We start from the raw sequence: 20,354 nt of genomic DNA, 5'->3' as shown, positions 1-20,354 counted from the left end.
GGATGGTGGGAGTCCAGTTTCTTAATGTTGGTGAGGGAAATTACAAATCAGCAGGGAAAAAGAAAAGAATTTAACCACGCAGCACTAGATTAGTGTTGAAGATAATGGTGTGAACACATGTTCCCCTTAATATAGATACAGATGAATACACATACAAGTGACAGGTATGTATGTACACATACATTAGCCTACATACACATATTTCCTAGCTCTGTCTGCTGAAAGGGCTTAGAGGCAGTCACTTTCTGGTAGCAGCAAGCACATCTGGAGCCCAGATCTTGGTGTCTCAATATCACTTTCCAATCAAAAAGAACCAGGGCCCTTGGAAAAATAGCTGATCCTAAGGCAGGGGCAGAAGCAGAGAAAACAAAACTCTTTACAGAATTTCAAATAATTTATGTAGATAATTACTCCTCCAGGAGGTAGAGTTTAATTATGTCCCCTTGAGTGTGGATACAGCGAGCTACTTGCTTCCAAAAAACAGTGTGTAGAGGGAAAAGAAAGAAAAAAGTACCTTTCCAGTAAAGAAACTTGACAAACACTACTAGGGCCAGGTGATCAAGGTTGACATTACTGGTCATGTTGATGACTTGCACTAGCTTTGATATGACGTGATGAGAAGGGCCCTTGACCTCTGTGCTCTTCTTCCCAAAAACCTGTAACACAAATCTAATCATAATAAGACATCAGACAAACTCCAGCTGAGAGACATTCTACAAAACACCTAAGCAGGATTCCTCAAAACTGTCAGGATTACAAGAAAAAAAAAGCGAAACCAACTAAGAAGCGTCTACGAAGATGATGATTAAATGCAATGTGATATCCTGGATTGGATCCCAGACAATGTTCTTTAAAAGGATATCAGTGAAATCCAAATAAAGTCTGGAGCTTAATATTTAGTTTAGTCAACAGGAATGTACCAGAGTTGTTCCTTAGTTTTGACAAATGCACCATAGTGGTATAAGATCTTCTTAACAACTGAGGGAACTGTGTGAGGGTATGGGTATATGGGAACTCCACTATCTATAACTTTGGTAAATCTAACATCATTCCAAAATAAAAAACTTACTGAAAAAATAAAAAGGATAGAGAGAGATTGCAAAATGAGGTGAAAGAAACTGCAAAAAGAGATGAAGTTGCATTTAAAAAAGTTTACATGATTTAAAAAGTAATTATTAATTCTATTATTTAGTATAAACAATTTTTAACTTGCATGTAAATAAGGCACCAGTCAGACATCATTCCAGCAATTTGCTCTCAGTATTCAGAATATCAATGAAACACACACACACACACACACACACACACACACACACACACAGCCAAATCTTTTCCTAACACTATCTTCAAAATGAAAAGATTTAATGGACCTGGGTTGCAGGGTGGCAAATAAACTAAGTAGGAATGAAGAAGCACTTCTATTAACTAGTTATACAATCTTAGACAAGTGACTTCATCTCTCTGGGCCTCAGTTTCCTGATCTGTAATAGCAACAGGCTTAAAAAGATGTTTAAGTATCCTTTCAGACCAAACACACAATAGTCTATAAAGGTCATTACCAACCTCCTTAAAACCAAATTCCTCTAGATTTCCTCCTACCCTCCAGTGGCTCCCTCTCAATCTCACTACCTGCAACTTTACCCAAACCCTAAGGACACTGGCCCAGGCCTTCTTGTCATTTCACGTATTCCCTCCCCACCTAAGAAACAAACATTCATTCTATGGCTTCAATTTTCATGTATAGGCTTTTGTCATATCTGTATCTTTATCCCAAGCTCAAAAACCAACTGTTTATTTGTCATCCCCACTTGAATGCATCTCTAAAACTAAATTTATTTCCTCTGTAAAACATGTTCTTATCTGCTGTGAGGAGATTCATGGCCCTCTAATAATCCCCCAGTGCCACAATTATGTTATGTTACATGGAAAGGGGGGATTAAGATTATAGATGGAAATAAGATTGTTAATCAGCTGACCTTGCAGTGGGGAGAGAATCCAGGCTTATCTGGGTGGACCTAATGTAATCACAAGGCCCGTTATTAATGAAAGAGAAAAGCAGGTTAGTTAATGTCATAGTGATGCAGGATGAGAAAGACTCAATGGGCCATTGCCAGGTTTGAAGATGGAAGATGGCTAGAAGCCAAGGAATGTGCACTGCCTCTAGAAGCTGGAAAAGGCAAGACAATGATTTTCCCCTGGAGCCTCCAGAAAGGCACATGGCCCTGCCACACTTTGCTTTTAGCCCAGTTAAGATTCACTTCAGGCTTGAGATTTGTGTTGTTTTAAGTCACTAAGTTTGTCGTACTTTGTTCCAGCAGCAACAGCAAAGCTTCACACCACCTTAGAAAATGGGGCCTCCATTAACATAGATGCTTATGTCAGAAATTTGAGTATCACCATTGACTTCTTCCTTTTCCTCAATTTCCATATTCAATAAACCATCAAGTTTCGTCAATTACTCCTCCTTTGTCTTTTATAAATTGATCTACTTCTCATCAATCCCTTACCACCTTTCTAGTCCAAGTCACTACTACCTAATAGCTGGGAACTACTACAACAACCTCCCAACTGTTAGGCACACCTCCAGGCATATTCCTAGGAAGCCATTTCCCACATTATGGCCAGAGAATAATGCAAAATACAAATTTCCGATTCCTATTTTTAAACTCTTTAACACCTTCCCATTGCCCTAAAGTAAGAGCTTCTTAATTTGACTTACAAGAGCCTACTACCACTAGTCTGGCCCCCTCCAAGTCTCTCCAGCTTCTGCTCAAAGCACAATGGCCATGTCTGTTTTAGTCAATGCTGTATTTCTAATAAAGGTGAGCATCCCCAATTCAAAAATCCAAAATCTTCAATGCTCCAAAATCCAAAGCTTTTTTGAGCGCTGACATGACACCACAAGTGGAAAATTCCACACATAAGTACTTAACACAAACCTTGTTTCATGCACAAAATTACTTAAAATGTTGTATAAAATTAACTTCAGGCTATGTGTATATGAAACATAAGTGAATTTCATGTTTACACTTGGCTCCCATCCCCAAGGTATCTCATTATGTATATGTAAATATTCCAAAATCTGAAATCTGAAACACTTCTGGTCCCAAACATTTCACATAAGGGATACTCAACCTGTATTATTAAGTTTCAGCCAAGACTCCAAACCCCTCATAAGCTTACCACTCAGAAAGCAAAGATAAGGCAGATACAGGGTAATGCTCAACAAACTCCAGAATGACCCAAGAACTCTGGAAGGCTCCATTCCAGGAGAAGAGAGGGAGACAACTAACAAAAACTGCATCTTCCATGTAACACATTACATAATCTTTCTTTGTTAACTGGTTTAAACGTCTGTTTTAGTCTATCCCACAGGAGCACTCATCTTTTTTTGCTTGAAATGAAATCCCATACTAATTTTTCTAAAACTAGAACATACTTTTGCTTCTTAAACCATATCATAAACGTCATTTTTTCCTATTAAGAAGACAATCTCCCCCCACACAGAAACACACATGGCCCTTACTATCATGTACTCCCCCAACCTCAGCACACATTCTCAGTGCCATTCCCCATCCTAACAGTAAGACATACACTTTAAATTCTTTTTCCACTAATTCCCTTTATAACCAAAGCAAGCATTTACAGGCTGACCAACCAAGTTGAGAAGTAAATCTTGGACAGCAAAGCATGTAACTGTTTCATCAAACCAGGAACCATGAAAAGGAGATAACGTCCATATTTCTCATGCATGGAAAAGAATGCTAAAGAAGTGAAGTAACTGGTTCAAACTCACAGAGCTAGCAGATAGCAGAACTTGCATTTTAACTCATGGCTGCCTGTATTATGTACATTATCATTTCTGAGCCAAAAGCTCCAAAGCATCCACCTCTCTCACCTGTGAAAGACCCAAATAATTATAAGCAAAACAAAATAACTGACGGATAAAATAAGAACGCTGTGTGCCAAGTGAAAAGCATTTTATATACAGTATTTAATTCTCACATCAACCCTAAATAAAGTGAGAATAAGGGAGATGTGTGTGGGTACAAAGTTAAATACTTACTAGATGTTAACTGCTATTTTACAATATTATCCCCATTTTGCAAATGAGAGAACCAAAACTTACACAATGCTAATAATTGCCAGAGCTGTGTTTGAACCTAGCGACCTGATTCCAAAATTGTTTCTGAAAGCTCGAGGTTATTCTGCCTAGCCAACAGAAGTACTATGATGCCCTCTTTTTCAAAAAGGGAAAGAAGGAATCCAGCAGCAAATAGGACTTTCGTGCATCAAGTAAGGTACTACATCTTCTTGAGGTAGTAAGTGCTGAAGCTATAATATGTGGTGGTAAAATTCTTGGAAAGGCCCAACCTGAAGTTAACATGCAATTCCCTGAACCTGCCAGGTGCTGGGACACTATTCCTCATGGTCTCACACATCTCCTCGCATCTTGTGAGCAAAGACAATAACTGTCCCCCCCATTTTTTTTTTTTTTTTTTTTTTTGAAACAGAGTCTCACACTGTCACCCAGGCTGGAGTGCTATGGCGCAATCTCAGCTCACTGCAACCTCTGCCTCCGGGTTGAAGTGATTCTCCTGCCTTGGCCTCCTTAGTAGGCACTCACCACCATGCCAGGTTAATTTCTGTATTTTTAGAAGAGATGGAGTCTTCACCATGTTGGCCAAGCTGGTCTCAAACTCCTGACTTCAAGTGATCTGCCCGCCTTGGCCTCTCAAAGTGCTGGAATTGCAGGCGTGAGTCACCCCGCCTGGATGACTAACTGCCCTTTTATAGTTTTCAAGGATGTTTGTATAATGAACAAAACCCTGGAAGATTGAGGTTGTGCCTCCTTGTACATCAGAGGGCAGTGTAATAAGATGATGTCTTCCTCCATGGCAAAGGTCAGGCAAGTTTACTGCCCGTTACAAAAACCTGGGTCCCTTAGACCCCACATTCCTCAGCTGTGACACAAACCCTCCGCAGTATCACCCTGGGCCCTTCCTCACCAATGTAGGACTTGGGACAGAGGGGACAACAAGATGAACTATGATACTCACACTGCTTGATGTGCAATGTGCAACAAGTGATAAAGACCTTTGTCTCTGACTCATAAGCTCTCACCTTCTGCCAACATCCTGCCACACTGTGGCAGACTAACCTGTTAGCTTTCACAGATCTTGACACCAAGCTGCTCACAGCTCTTCTCATCTTTGCTACCCTCAGAAACACCCTCTCCCACTCTCTAGGGAATGCCTACTCATCATTAATGTCCTCATTTCCATTACAGAAGTTCTACTAAAGGTCCTCTGCTAGAATTGACCACTAACTCCATGGTGCCTTCACTGTTTCCTGCAATTAGGTTTCTATCACAGCACCTTCACAGCTTTATTCCACTTGCTTATTCATGTTCTGTGCCAGTTATCAATTAATTGCCTCTTAGCTCAAAATTCACCCTTCAATACCCGCTCTGTGATAATAGATGGAACTGCTTGAAGCATTTTCTCTTACAGTGAGAATGATGTGAAGCTTTCTCAATAAAGGGCGTTAGAAGGCCACTGCAGGAGGAAGGGAGCTCTCCAGATAACATTACACTTAATATTGAAAGATGCTGTTGCCCTAAGATCAGTAAAAAGGATGTATGCTCTTGACACTTTTACTCAACATTGTACTGCAGGTTCTATCGAGGACAATTAGGCAAGAAAAACAAATAAAGGGCATCCAGATTGGAAAGGAAAAAATAAAACTATCTCCATTCACAGATGACATGATCTTGTATGCAGAAAATCCTAGCTGGGCTCACACCCGTAGTCCCAGCACTTTGGGAGGCTGAGGCAGGGTGATCACTGGAAGTCAGGAGTTCCAGACCAGCCTGGCCAACATAGTGAAACCCCATCTCTACTAAAAACATAAAACATAGTCAGGCGTGATGGTGGGCACCTGTAGTCCCAGCTACTCAGGAAGCTGAGGCAGGAGAATTGCTTGAACCCAGGAGGTGGAGGCTGCAGTGAGCTGAGATCACACCACTGCACCCCAGGCTGGGCAAAAGAGTAAGGCTCTGTCTCAAAAAACAACAACAACAAAATCCTGAGGAGGCTAGGTGCAGTGGCTCATGCCTATAATCCCAGTACTTTGGGAGGCCAAGGCAGGAGGATCGCTTGAGCCCAGGAGTTCATGACCAGCCAATCCAACATAGCAAGACTTTGTCTCTACAAAATACAAAAATTAGCCAGGTGTGGTGGTGCAAGCCTGTAGTCCCAGCTACTCAGGAGACTGCGGTGGGAGGATCGCTTGAGCCTAGAAGGTTGAGGCTACAGTGAGCTGTTGATCACCCCACTGAACTTCAGCCTGGGCAACAGAGTGAGACCTTGTTGAGAGAGAGAGAGAAATCCTGAGGAATCCACTTTAAAAAATTAAAAAATGAGAACAAATAAATGAGTTCAGCAGTTTCAGAATGCAAGCATGATCAATATACAAAAATCAACTGTATTTTTATACACTTGCAATAAACAATCCAAAAGTGAAATTAGGAAAACAATTCCATTTATAATAGTATCAAAAAGAATAAAATGTTTATGAATAAATTTAACAGAAGTACAGTGAAATATTATTCAGCTATAAAAAGGAATAAAGTACTTACTGATACATGCAACATGGATGAACCTTGAAAACCTTATGCTAAGAAAACAGCCAGTCACAAAAGACCACATATTACATTACTCCATTTATACGAGATGCTGGGAATAGGCAAATCTATAGAGACAGAAAGTAGAATAGTGGCTCCTTAGGAATAGTGAGAATGGGAAAACAGGAAGGCAATAGCTAAAGGGTACAGGGTTTCTTTTTTTGAAGTGATGAAAATGTTCTAAAATTGACTGTGGTGATGGTTATATATCTCTGAATATTCTGAAAACCACAAAATTGTACATTTTAAATGGGTGAATCATACCTCAATAAAGGTGTTATTGTCACCAAATAAAAGAATAAAAAAGCTAATGGAATTTAGAGGGAGTGACTAACTGAGAGGAATTTTTTTAAAAAACAAGGTGAAATACTATTAAGAAGAATTTAAGGTGATTAAATACTAAATTAATTATCTGCTGAAATGAATTTCATTACAGCAAAATTGCATCCTATAATGAGGGATTCTTTACTTAATGTTCCAAACTTAATAGCTCTACATATAACGGCAAATAGGACTGGCATGGGACATGTTGATCTACACAAGATGCACACTTGTGTGTGTGTGTTTGTGTGCGTGTGCGCATGTACACATGTGGGTTAGCACTGCAGAAGATATTCTGGATGTGAGTAGCATCTCGAACTTTGTGACTTCAGATAAGTCACTTAACCCTTGAGCTTTAGCTCTTTCATCTGTCAAGTGTCTCCTTCATTTTCATAGTATTGTTAAGAGAGAAAATTAACTGCAATAAGATCTATAAATTTGTTGAGTGATATCTCCATATCTTTATATTTCAGAGAGAAGGTGCTTAGTAAATATTGTGGAACTTAGTAAATATTGTGGAACTAACTTCAGAAAATGTAAAGGGCTTTTGGAAAGGAGGAAACTAAAACATAAACTTTATTATAAACACACCTGAGTCTAGGAGAACTTTATAGGTAAGATTTTTCAGTAACCCATGATATAGAAGTTGTCAAGGCTTATATCGTACTCTTTGTAAAAATTATTTCCTACCAGTCATTTAATGAGTTGGCCAGAAAAAAATATATATATATATATTTGCAAGAACCATTTCTGTTATCTTCCCTATAATCCCTTTTCAGGTATCACTTTATATTTTGATTTTATGAAATTTTAACCCATTCTTAGCCTTTAAAGACATGAGACGAAACTATCAAACTTCTCTAGACCACGGATGAGTAAAGTGCAGCCCACTACTATTCAAATCACATCCATTTGTTTACATATTGTTTATGGCTGCTTTTGAGTGAAAATGGCAGAGTTGAGTAGTGCAACACAGACTGGAACACGAAGCCCCAACTTGGCTGGGAAACAGGATATTATTAACTGGTCTTTTCAAACCCCTGTATCTAGTGGTGAGAATACCTTATGCTAAGGTATAAGGTTGAAATATATATAGTATACAGTTGAAATACAACTGAGTGCAAAGAAGTGCTCTGTTGTTTAGATGGATGAATGTACAACAAACACAGAGGAACCCAAGAAGAGATCAATTTGGTTTGGGTGGGAGACGAATGTCTGCAGAAAAAAGATGATACTTAAGCTTATCCTTGAAAGATGAATTGGTGCCCTCAAAGCACTCAACAGAGAAAGGGCATTCTAGGGAGAGGAAGTCATGTGAGCAGAGAAAAGAGGCTTAAAGAACATATGTTGATGGCACTTACACCAGGCTCCATGACTGGAGTATATAGAGTATAAGGGGATATAGCCAGTGACATCACGCACCTTCTGTAAGTTATGCTCAAGGGTTTAAAATAGTTGTAGAAGGTTATAACTACCATTTTTTTGGGAAGCAAATGCCAGATGCTTTGGTTATGGCTAGAGAAACAATCAAACAAAGATGATCCAAGAAGTCAATTCACGGTAATCAAGACTTACAATCCTAGTAAGGATCTAGAGATTTGTTGAAGTATCTTCATATCTTTGTATTTCTAGCATAGTACATTTCATATAATAGGCAGCATTTTTTTTTTTTTAGCTCAGCCAGAGAACCTTCTAAGTCAATCATCAGAGTTGGCATAGAATAGACTCTATAAATGGTTTTAATGAAGAACTCATCTTCAGGCATAACGGTGTCAGAGCTCTGCAAAAGAGCTATCTACACTGAGCACAGGCCTAGGTCAATAATGCGTAGGTAAGAACTTATCTCAGAGCTTACTGCAATTGGGAAGGGGTTAGGGTTACAAAGGATGATGGGTGAGAATATGTAAGGAGTAAATAATTAAAATGTATATTTCCAATCTGAAATCCATTATTGTGGTTAAAAAACAAAAACCACTCCTTCAGAGATACAGTATATAGTCCTTGGTCAATCTCAAGGTTCAGTTTACTCCTATGTATAATGGTAATGATACCTACCTACCCGACAGTATTTCTGTAAGGATTAAATGAATGAATACACATAAGGCATTTATAACATGCCAGGTACACAAAAAGCATCACAAGTTGGCTATTATTAAGTTGCCTATTAAATTAGAGTCTACAAAAGATGTATGCCTATGGGATACAGAATCAGGCTGCTAGGTCATAAAATGTAAAAATTCATTCACAGATTCTTGATTGAGACATACAGATTCATGGTCTCCTCATTTGGCACACATTACTTACTACCATGTAGTTCTCCTGATCTTTGCATGAATACCTATTTGCCTTATCTGCTAACAAAATTATTAGCCTTTTGAGGGCATGAGCCAATAATAATTGGTGACTGATCAACATAAAATGCTAACAATTACCCAACAACAGTGGCAATCAACCAACCTCAAATAAATGTTTGAATCAGTATTGTACAATAAAGGGACAAAATTACCTTGTCCAAAATTACCTGCACAAAAGAAGAGGAAGCGCAAATCTTTGTCTTGGAGTAAAATGTGCCACTGCTGTCACCACCAGTTTAAAAAGACAGTAACTCTGAATTTCATAAATATTCTCTTTCCCTTCTTCATCTACTGAGCACGCTACCTATAACTTCTCACCATGTATATATAGCTTTTCCAACTAACATTTCTTTCTCCTCATTTATTCAGGCCACTTTCTCCTGGCTCTACTATAATAGTAGTAATAAACACAAAACCAAAAGAGTTAATAAAAGATGCCTTCCAAGTCCTTTTTCAATAAGTTTAAGAAATACAATTAAATAGTGATGAAAATCACTGTGTAGCATTTTTTAATCAACCTTCGTTATGGCAGATGTGCAGTAGAATGAAGAGGGAAGGGTAAATTCAAAAGTAATAAAGCTTCCTCTCAACTTTAGTCTAGGCATACATGTCTGATTCTACAAGGTCTTCAAAGAAATTCATGCAAGGAATGCGCCTCTTGCGACTTGGTCACATGCAAAAATGAAGCAAGAAGCACATCTGTTTGGAGCTTGCCCCAAATGCCTCAAGTTCTCCTGCAAACTGGGTTCATAACTCCCACCCACAGAGAGAAAGCCAGTGCCTGAGGCAGCACCCAGGGACAAGCAAATTAGCACTTCCAAGGTCAATTGCTGACAGGCCTAATTGTTTATAGCAACTAGAATACAGTATTCTGGCTGCTGAAGTTAACAGGCTTAACCTCTGGCTTGCCCAATATCATAAGAAACTAGTTTACCACATCAGCCACAAAATATGAAAGTACTGTAGATGTGGATTCAAATTATCATGACATTTCAAACAGAAGCAAATACTAGCAGGATCCTCAGAAGTAAGTCATTTTAGGCTGACTAAACTATTTTTAAAATTGGCATTTTATGTATTAAAATACCAATCACACCTAGGGTAGAAAAGTGACAAATACAAAAGAAATCAACAGATAATAACTCGTTTTACCAACTGGTTTGATTTCAGTACTCTCCAAAACTTCTAAAATGTTACATGATGATTGATTTAAATATCCTTATGCTTTCTTACCCTTCTCTGACACAGTCACTGACAAATGAAATAACCTATATCTGTGCTGTTATCTAATACAGTACCCACTTTTCACATGTGGCTACTAAATATTGACTAGTCCAGATTGACATGTACTGTAAGATTCTAATTTTAGTACCAAAAAAGTCAAAATATTAGTAACTTTCATATTGATTATATGTTAAAATATTTTAGACATATTTGTTTAAATAAAATATTTCTAAAAGTAGTCTTTCCTCTTTCTTCTTACTTTTTGTAATAAGGACAGCAGAAAATTTTAAATTACACATGTGGCTAACACTTTATATAAATAATGCTTTACATATATAAATAATAATGCTTTACATATATAAATAATGCTTTACATTTATATATAACAAATAATTTCATTTATAAAGTACAGAAAGAAGAGGGAGAAAAAATAGGTCTGGATAATAAAATAATCTTCTCTAGAATAATCAAGTTGGTTTAGCTATGTTAATTGCCAATCTACAAAAAGCTCCTTTCTGCTTACTAGAAGACGTAAAATTTTATGTCTTTTAAAAAGGAATCTGATGTCTCAAAAACAATCCTAAAGTCTGTTCTACCTACTTCTTCCATAAGCTGTCATCTTTGCTTAGCATTAAACTAGTCTCAATTATTTCAAATGATCAAAGGGATATAATAAAGTGCTAGTCTAATTTTAATCTGATTGAGTGACTCCAATTCCGTTTTTTCTGTGATGGTCATTTTCAAACCCTGTTAGGCCACTGAAACCTAAACCAAGCTTCAGCTCCAAAGACAAAAAAGCAGAATTAATAGAAAAATTATTCTCAGGATTCTAGAAAAACCCAGATGGTATTCAGATACTATACACGCTGTTTTAAAAACTAAAAAGTGACTCATTTACTGTTTCACAAAGTGACATCCTAATGTGAATGGGAGAGCTTAGCAAACAGGGGAACACAGCAAGTAATTATTTCCACACACGCCATCATGTGGAGAAACCATGCCAACTTTCAGGTTGTTACAGTCGGTGGAGGAAAGAAAATATGGAGGTGTTGGAATGATTGGAAATTTATGGAGTGAGATTCCACGGTAACAGGAGGTGAGGTGAGGTGAACAGCAGCCAAAACTTTCCTCTCAGTAGCTCTTAAAAAGGAAACTACTCAACTTTCTGAGTAAGGAAGCCAATAGGAAAGCACATTTCACCCTTTTTGACATTCTAAAACTGCCCCAAATACAACTGGGCCACTGGAGGAAGGACAAAATTACAAGAAATTTATGCGCACAATATGTATAAGTCTTTTAAAAGTGGTTTTAAAATGTAATTGATAACAAAATCAAGATCCATTAACTTGGAAGAATAAATACTTATGATTCATATGAAATGTTTATTTTTATTTTGTGAAAGGATCTGCATCAATCACTGGTAAATGAAACTGATTAACCCACACAACTGAAAATGAGAGCAGCAACGGTGAGACGTATAGTCCTCATCCCTGGAAGAGTTGATCTAAAAATTTAACCTTAATAGTCGTATAGTTCTCTGGTCTAATAGAATCAACACATTTTTACTTTTTATATACATGAAATAATTCAGGCTCCAAATTCCAATAATTTAGTGATTGTATCTTTTATATAATCCTAAACTGTGCAATAAGCACTGTTCAAAAAGCCAATAGCTACTTCATAAGAAGTGTTCTGGTGCCACCTAGTGGTATTTCCTACCAAATGGGAAATATTGACTAGAGAAGGGTTCTCAAAGTGTACCCGCAGACCCTGGGAACTTCTCAGAAATGCACATTCTTAGACTCATTCGAGACCTACTGAAACTCTAGTGGCAAGGTCCAGCAATCTCTGTGTGTGTGTGTGTGTTTGTTTGTTTGTTTTTAAGACAGTCACCAGGCTAGAGTGCGGTGGTGTAATCTCGGCTCACTGCAACCTCTGCCTCCTGGCAGGTTCAAGTGATCCTCCCACCTTAGCCTCCCGGGTTCAAGTGATCCTCCCACCTCAGCCTCCCGAGTAGCTGGGACTAGAGGCGTGTGCCACCATGCCCAGCTAATTTTTGTATTTTTAGTAGAGATGGGGTTTGGGTATGTTGGCCAGGCTGAGGTCACGTGACCTCAGGTGATCCACCCACCTCGGCCTCCTAAAGTGCTAAGATTACAGTTGTGACCCTTCTCCATGCCCGGCCCAGCAAGCTCTCTAAAATGATGCTGATGCACCCTCAAGTTTGAGAACCTCTGGCTAAGACATTCCATACACAAAAATTGAATGTGGTCTTTAAAAATTAGGTTCAAAAATTAACAAAAGGGCTTATTTTCTCATTTTGGAAAGTAACTTCCTACATTCTTGATCCAGATATTTGTATCAAGAGAACACAGTTTTGAAAGCCAGTTACTAACACATTTATATATGGATTCAACACCTAATAGGCATTAAGGTCCCAGACTCTGAAGACATCAGATGAACACACTGAGATCTTTGTCCTCAGGAAACCTAGTTAAAAGGGAAGACCAGTTTGTGACTAGCCTGGGCAACATAGCAAGACCTTGGCTCTACAAATAATAAAAAAATTAGCTGGGGATGGTGGTGTACGCCTCTGGTCCCAGCTACTTTGGGAGGCTGAGTTGGGAGAATCATTTGAGCCAGGGCAGTAGAGACTACTGTGAGCTTGGGCGACAGAGTAAGACCCCATCTCTTAAAAAAATAAAATAAAAATAAAAAAGGTATAAATGCAAAAAGCCCCATAGAACAAAGAAAACGCATTAACTGGTATCAGGATATCGAGATATGGAGACATGGCAAATTATGGTATCTTAGGAAGGAGGAACACTTACTTGGAAACACACAAAAAGCCAAAGAGACTGAAGGCCGGGAGCAGTGGCTCACGCCTGTAATCCTAGCACTTTGGGAGGCTGAGGCGTGAGAATTGCTTGAACCTGGGAGGTGGAGGTTGCAGTGAGCCGAGATCATGCCACCACACTCCAGCCTGGGTGACAGAGCAAGACCCTGTCTCAAAGAAAAAAAAAAAAAAAGCCAAAGAGGCTGAATATTGGTGATTTTTTAAATTAAGCAGCAGCTACCCTAATGCTAATAGACACCACTGCAACTCCACTGTATACATCTGCTTTGTGTAACTATATTATAAAGTAATCAAGAAAAAAGCAAATCTGATGAAGCTCTGCTAAATTGTTTCTTTTCCATTTAGGTCTTAGAGGAGAGCGCCTGTAGTCCCAGCTACTTGGGAGGCTAAGGCAGGAAAACTGTTTGAACCCAGGAGGTGGAGGTTGCAACGAGCCAAGATCATGCCACTGCCCACCAGAGTGGGTGACAGAGAGAGGCTCCATCTCAAAAAAAAAAAAAAAAAAAAAAAGTTATATGCTTAAGTAAAAAAACTGGATCAAGAGATATATCTTCAGTATGGCCATTGGCCCATATAGTGATAATTAGGCACTATGCTTTGTTCTGTGGCTCAAACTGCAAACATAGCACTTAGAAGAAAATAAATCACCTCTGAAAAGCTAGCCTTGCAAGCTCAAGACTCCATGACAGGTCACATCACAGACATTACTGCTAATGACATAAGTAGGTTAAGGAATTTCAAAGACCTGCTCTATTGATTAGTTTTTATTTTGTCCTTTCAAAACACAGACACTCCCATGTGTGCACATATACGCACACACACACGCACACACAGAGCAACCAATTCTAACATTATAAAAGCAACTATCCATAATAGGATGAGTTTCTGACAAAAGACTTTCTTCCAAACCTTCCCTGTACACAGAAATAAGTTAGTAAAAATAAGTCATAGAAAGCTGAGTCAAGTAAAATGGAAATAATAATAATTTTTTTAACATAAGGAAGAAAATCTTTGATCTCATTTTTAAAAATTAACTTTCTTTGTTGTCATTGTAATTGCACTGAAGGACCTGTGGTGAGCAGTGTATGAGCCTGTGTGCCATACTGCCTTGCCAAGTTCGAATGTTCTGCCATTTGTTAGCTGTGACCTTGGTCCAAAAATTAACTTTTTGAGCTTTAAGTTTTGTCATTTGTAAAATAGAATTCATATTACAAGCCTCATATATTTGCAATAAGAACTGGATGTCTGATACGTCACTAACAGCTGTTAAGGATTACTGCCATTCATCCATGGTTAGCAGAAAGAGGAAAGAAAGGAAAGAGACTACAGATAAATCTAGGTCATGGGGCTGGAGTTGGGCAAACTGGGTCCAAATGCAAATTCCCAATTTGCAACTTAGGTGTGTGCCTTATGGTAAGTTGTTTCAATTCAATGAGCCTAATTTCCCCTTCTGTGGAGTGAGGATGAGGATATTGACCTCTTTCAGTAATTTCCACAACATACACCTTTATTTCATACTTGCCTATTGTAGGCTATGACAGCTCCCTTTTCTTCACCTACTTCAACATTTTTGTAAACAGTTGCATCAGCAAGCATCTCCCATGTCGAGACTAAACAATATACTAATGGCCATGAAAGATTTATTTATTTATTTATTGAGACGGAGTCTCGCTCTGTCAATCTTGGCTCACTGCAACCTCCACCCACCTGCTTCAAGCAATTCTCCTGCCTCAGCCTCCCAAGTAGCTGGGATTACAGACATCTGCCACCACGCCTGGCTAATTTTTGTATTTTTAGCAGAGATGGGGTTTCACTGTGTTGGCCAGGGTGGTCTTGAACTCCTGACTTCAGGTGATCTGTGTGACTCGGCCTTCCAAAGTGCTAGGATTACAGGCGTGAGCCACTGAGCCCAGCCTGAAAGATTTAATAGAAACATCTTTTACATATTTCCAAGACATAAATCAATGTACATGGAATCTCACTGGTGGAGAAAAAGGATGACTCTGAAGCTCCTCCAATATATAGGCTTTGTTACTTTTAAAGCCCTTTCCCAAACCTGTCTACCAAATGCAAATTTGCTTCAATGTCAGATATGCCCAGGGGTGTGCTGGTAACTGCCTCATAACCAGCTCTCCAGTTGTTGGGGAGGGTCTAATTTGTGACATTTGCCCATTTCCATGGGTGGAGTCAATATTCCTACCATGGCTTCTACAATCCAACACCCAAATTTCTTAGTTACTTGGTTGACTGACTGGTTCACTCAAAAAGCATTTAAAGAGAACCTAAAATGCACAAAGTCCACTGCCAAGCTCTGAGAGTTGGAGCATGAGGATGGCTGTACGGGAATCCTAATCTCAAGGACATACAGTCCAGTGAGGGAAATATGACACACAAAGAAACATAAAATATAAGGGAAACACGAGGAATGCTATCAACTCTGAAAATAAGGACAAGCCTTAACTACCAGCAAAAAGAGCAATAAAGGTCCAAGTATTATTTACCTAAAGAACCCTTAGTATTGCCTATGTTTTCTACTTCAAATTTCAAAAATTCTCTAAGTAGATTTTTTTAACCAGTGACTATGTATGTGTATGTATGTGTATATGTATGTATGTATGCATACATTAGTGTGTGTATCAGAATTTCTCAGCCTCAGCACTAATGACAGCTTAGGCTGCACAGTTCTTTGCTGTGCAGGGGCTGTCCCATTCACTGAAGGCTGTTTAGCAGCATCTGAACAACTAGAGGCCAGGGCACACATGCTCCCCACATCCCCGAGTTGTCACAGCCAGAAATGTCTCCAGACACTGCCAAAGGAAGCCTGGAGGGCAAAATCACCCACTGCTGTATATACATATGTACGTATGTATGTACACATGGATATGGATGGGGTATAGGCATGGAGTGCATATATAATCCATGAACATGGGTGTGGGTATATATGAATAAATGAGTTAGACAATCAGAGGAAATTTTTATAGTAATTTTCCTGTTAGGTTTTAAACATATTCTTTCATTTATTGAGTACTTACTGTGTATCATGTACCTATAGGCAATAGCAGCGGGTAGGGGTATCTGATAAAAACCCCTGCTGTCACAGAGCGTACATTCAGGGCAGACACAGACAATAAATAACACTAATAAAACAATTATACAGTATGTTAGAAAGTGAGGTAGTGGTAAGTATTAAACAGTCGAGAGAAAAATAAAGCAGAGAAGGGGGTAACAGATTCTGAAAGGAGTGGGATGAAGGACATGCTGCAATTCTAAATTTCAAGGGCCTAGACATACCGCACAAAATATTTATGTTCAGATTTTCAGAAGATCATGTGCTTATAGGTAACTTCTTGAGAATACAATCTAAAAACAAGTCTAAATCTAATTAGATTTAATCTTAATAACTGGGAATTTACTTCTTTTGGTTCACAACCAAAGGGAGAAGAATCCTATCAAATTCATAAAAGTAGTTGTCACACTACTCCTCTACCCTCTACCCAATCCTAGAACCTGCTAAACCTCAGTCATTCTGAAAAGCTCCCAGTCCCTGAACAACCAATGGGCAAAAGCATTCAAGAGAGATTACCTAACCACTAAGGTCCCTTTCAGAATCAAGATGATATTAACAGATCATCTATGTGAACATGGTGGATCCTGCTGATGAGAAAGGAGAGGATGACGGGGGAAATGAATTATGAATTTCATTCTGGTAAATCTTTCTGCACACCTAAACTGGTGTTGAAAGGTTGGTTTACACTTTATTGTGTTCAGGTTCTAATCCACATCATTGTGAATATTTTCCTTATGATTCTTTTTATTAGTACACTTTAATCTCCTCCCCCAGAAATGTATTTCTCATAAGTTGTTCTTTTTACCCATTTAACTATATATTTTTATTTATTTATTTTTTAGAGACAGGGTCTTGCTCTGTTGCTCAGGTTCAAGTGTAGTGGTATAATCATATCTTGCTGTAGCCTTGAACTCCTGGGCTCCTCCTGCCTCAGCCTCTGGAGTAGCTAGGACTACAGGTGCATGCCACCACACCTGACTCATTTTAAAAATGTTTGTAGAGACAAGGTTTCACTACGTTGTGCAGAGTGGTCTCAAACTCTTGGCCTCAAGAGATCCTTCTGCCTTGGCCTCCCAAAGCACCGGGATTACAGGTGTGAGCCACCACAACAGTTCTTTGCTTAACTATAAAGTCTACAATGGTAACACTAAAATGAATGAATAAACACAGTCCTAGGAAACACAAAGATATCAGCAAGAAAGAACTGAGTTTTTGAAAGTTGGATTTTTCATATTCTGTACGTATTGACTCACCCCCCCTTATTTTCTATTAATATATAAATATTCACTTTTAAATTTATTTTTAATTGACAAAAATTAAATATATTTATGGTATACATTTTGTTTTGAAATATGTAAACACTGTGGAATGGCTACATCAAGCTAGTTAACAATACCTCACATACTTAAATCAGTTATTGGTAGTGAAAACACTTAAAATCTACTCTCTTAGCAATTTTCAAGTATATAATAGTTATTAACTATAGTCACCATATTGTACAATAGATCTCTTGAACTCTTTCCTCCTAATGGTAATTTTGTATCCTTTGACCAACATTTCCCCAGTCCTCCCACCCTTCCCTTCCCCAATCCCTTGGTAACCATCATTCTACTCTCTGTTTCTATGAGTTCAACTTCTTTAGATTCCACATACGAGTGAGATCAAGCACTATTTATCTTTCTGTGGCTGGCTTATTTTGCTTAGCAAAACATCTTCCAGATTCACCCATGTTGTTGCAAATGACAGTATTTCATTTTTTTTAAGACTGAATAATATTCCATTATGTATACACAACAAAGTTTTCTTTATGCATTCATCCATTGATAGACACTCAGGTTTGCTTCTGTATCTTGGCTATTGTGAATAATGTTGCAGTGAATATGAGAAGGCAGATATCTCTTTGACATACATCCTTTGGATACATACCCATTACTGGGATTGCTAGATCATATGGTAGTTCTATTTTTAATTTTTAAAGGAACCTCCATACTGTTTTCCATAATGACTGTACTGATTTACATTCGCACCAACAATACACAAGGGTTTCCCTTTTCTCTACATCCTGGTGTAGGCATTGCCTTTTACTTTTAGTACTATATACAGCATAATTAAGTATATATGTTTAATAATCTTCACTAATTTAAGTTATAATGCTATTTTGCTTGTATAGTTGGCTCCAGTTATAAAAGCTGTATAAGAATACAAACACTGGCTTCTTAGGGTTATTGTTATTTTTATTATCATTGTGGCCACCACTCACCACTAGAAACCACCTACTTTTAGTTACTCCTTCTATTCAATAATTATGAAATAAAAGACAGGAACAAGGTCAAAAAGAAATCTCCCCGACTCAACTAGACTCCTAATAACAAAAAGCAGTGCTCTAATGGAGAAATATATCACAACACAGTGAAAAATCCAGAATGTAAGTCTTTCTAAAAAATCAAGCCCTGAAAATATCAGGTCAGTTGTATTGACATATCAAATTATCAAGTAATTTTCAAACCATTTTTTTTCTTTGAGACACGGTCTCACTCTACTGCCTAGGTTGCAGTGCAGTGGCGTGATCTCGGCTCGCTGCAACCTCTGCCTCCTGGGTTCAAGCAATTCTTGTGCCTTAGCCTCCCAAGTAGCTGGGATTATAGGCACGCACCACCACACCCAGCTAATTTTTGTATTTTTGGTAGAGATGGGGTTTCACCATGTTGGCCAGGCTGATCTGGAACTCCTGACCTCAAGTGATCTGCCCGCCTCGGCCTCCCAAAGTGCTGGGATTACAGGCGTGAGCCACCGCAACCAGCCTCAAAACATTTTGAACATGAAAGGTTTAAGCAAAATGCTTATCCCTTTTTCATAAAATAAGGTGATGGGTGATAGGGTTACGGATGATCACAATTTTCTGGGAGTTTTTTTTCACCCATACTTACCAAATTTCTAGATTTAAGAATGTCTTATTCAGGAACAAAACTAGAATCTTACCCCCAAAGCACCCGGATTTAAAACTATTCTCTCAAGGAAATGCTTAACATTTGCAAATGTAAAAGGTCAGTTATTCATGAGGGCAGTAAATGTCCCTGACCATGTAATTTTTCACTTTGCTGGTTGTTTTTCACTCATCATGAACTCTGAAGTAACTGCCACACAGTGAAAACTTTTTTGGCTGCGTGGGGACTAAGGTAAGACAAAAGGAACTAGATCTAAAAAGGTGATGATTCTTAGCCAGAACACAAGTTGTGGATGTATGAAAGAACAGACTATCATTCAATCAATTTGATGTATCACTTCCATGAGTCAGGACTGTAACCAGCTGCAAAGGAGAGCAAACATGAGAGCTGTTGCTTAGCCAAACAGGGGTTTCTTTTCCTGCCATTACAAGAACTGAAAGTAGACAGTCTAGGGTCAGTACAAAGGCCCTGAAAGGTCCCAGCTCCTTCCCCCCATGACCATACATGACCTCCATGAGAGGATGTTTCAGAAAAAGCATGCAACCTCATTTGGGTATTTAAAAAAAAAAAAATCAGATAACATTATCCTCAAAAAAAAAAAACAACCAAAATTATCTAAGCAAAACGTCGCTAAATGTCATTTGACTGCACAGGCCATGACGCTGGCACAATACATTTTTTATGAAGTGTAATGGTGAAGGGCAGAAATTATGAAGTCAGACTGCTTATAATCAAATCCCTACTCAAACATTTACTAACTTTGTGACCTTAAAAAATGCATGTAACTTCACTAAGCCTCAATTTTTCTCATGTGTAAAGTGGGGAAAGCAACAGTCCCTACTGCACAGGATTACTGTTAGGATCAAATGAAATAGCACATGTAAAAAGAGCACCAGTTAAG

The 20,354-nt window shown here is 38.5% G+C and overlaps 1 protein-coding gene across 9 annotated transcripts in view; it reads right to left on the bottom strand.

Moving 5' to 3' along the window:
* The window catches only part of NSMCE2 (NSE2 (MMS21) homolog, SMC5-SMC6 complex SUMO ligase), a 274,568-nt gene that overhangs the window by 235,538 nt on the left and 18,676 nt on the right, over nucleotides 1-20,354 (bottom strand). The window contains exon 2 of one of the 9 annotated variants that reach the window (XM_055348736.2): nucleotides 515-656. The exons of the other annotated variants lie outside the window; for them this stretch is intronic. Coding sequence (XP_055204711.1) covers nucleotides 515-581 — 67 coding nt within the window. The 5' untranslated portion in view covers nucleotides 582-656. The remainder of the gene's footprint in view (nucleotides 1-514; nucleotides 657-20,354) is intronic. 9 annotated transcript variants of the gene reach the window in all.

The sequence above is a fragment of the Gorilla gorilla genome, chromosome 7, assembly GCF_029281585.2.
Source record: "Gorilla gorilla gorilla isolate KB3781 chromosome 7, NHGRI_mGorGor1-v2.1_pri, whole genome shotgun sequence".
NCBI classification, from domain to species: domain Eukaryota; kingdom Metazoa; phylum Chordata; class Mammalia; order Primates; family Hominidae; genus Gorilla; species Gorilla gorilla.
The sequence above is the reverse complement of the archived record's forward strand: the minus strand, read 5'-3'. Positions and strand labels throughout refer to the sequence as shown.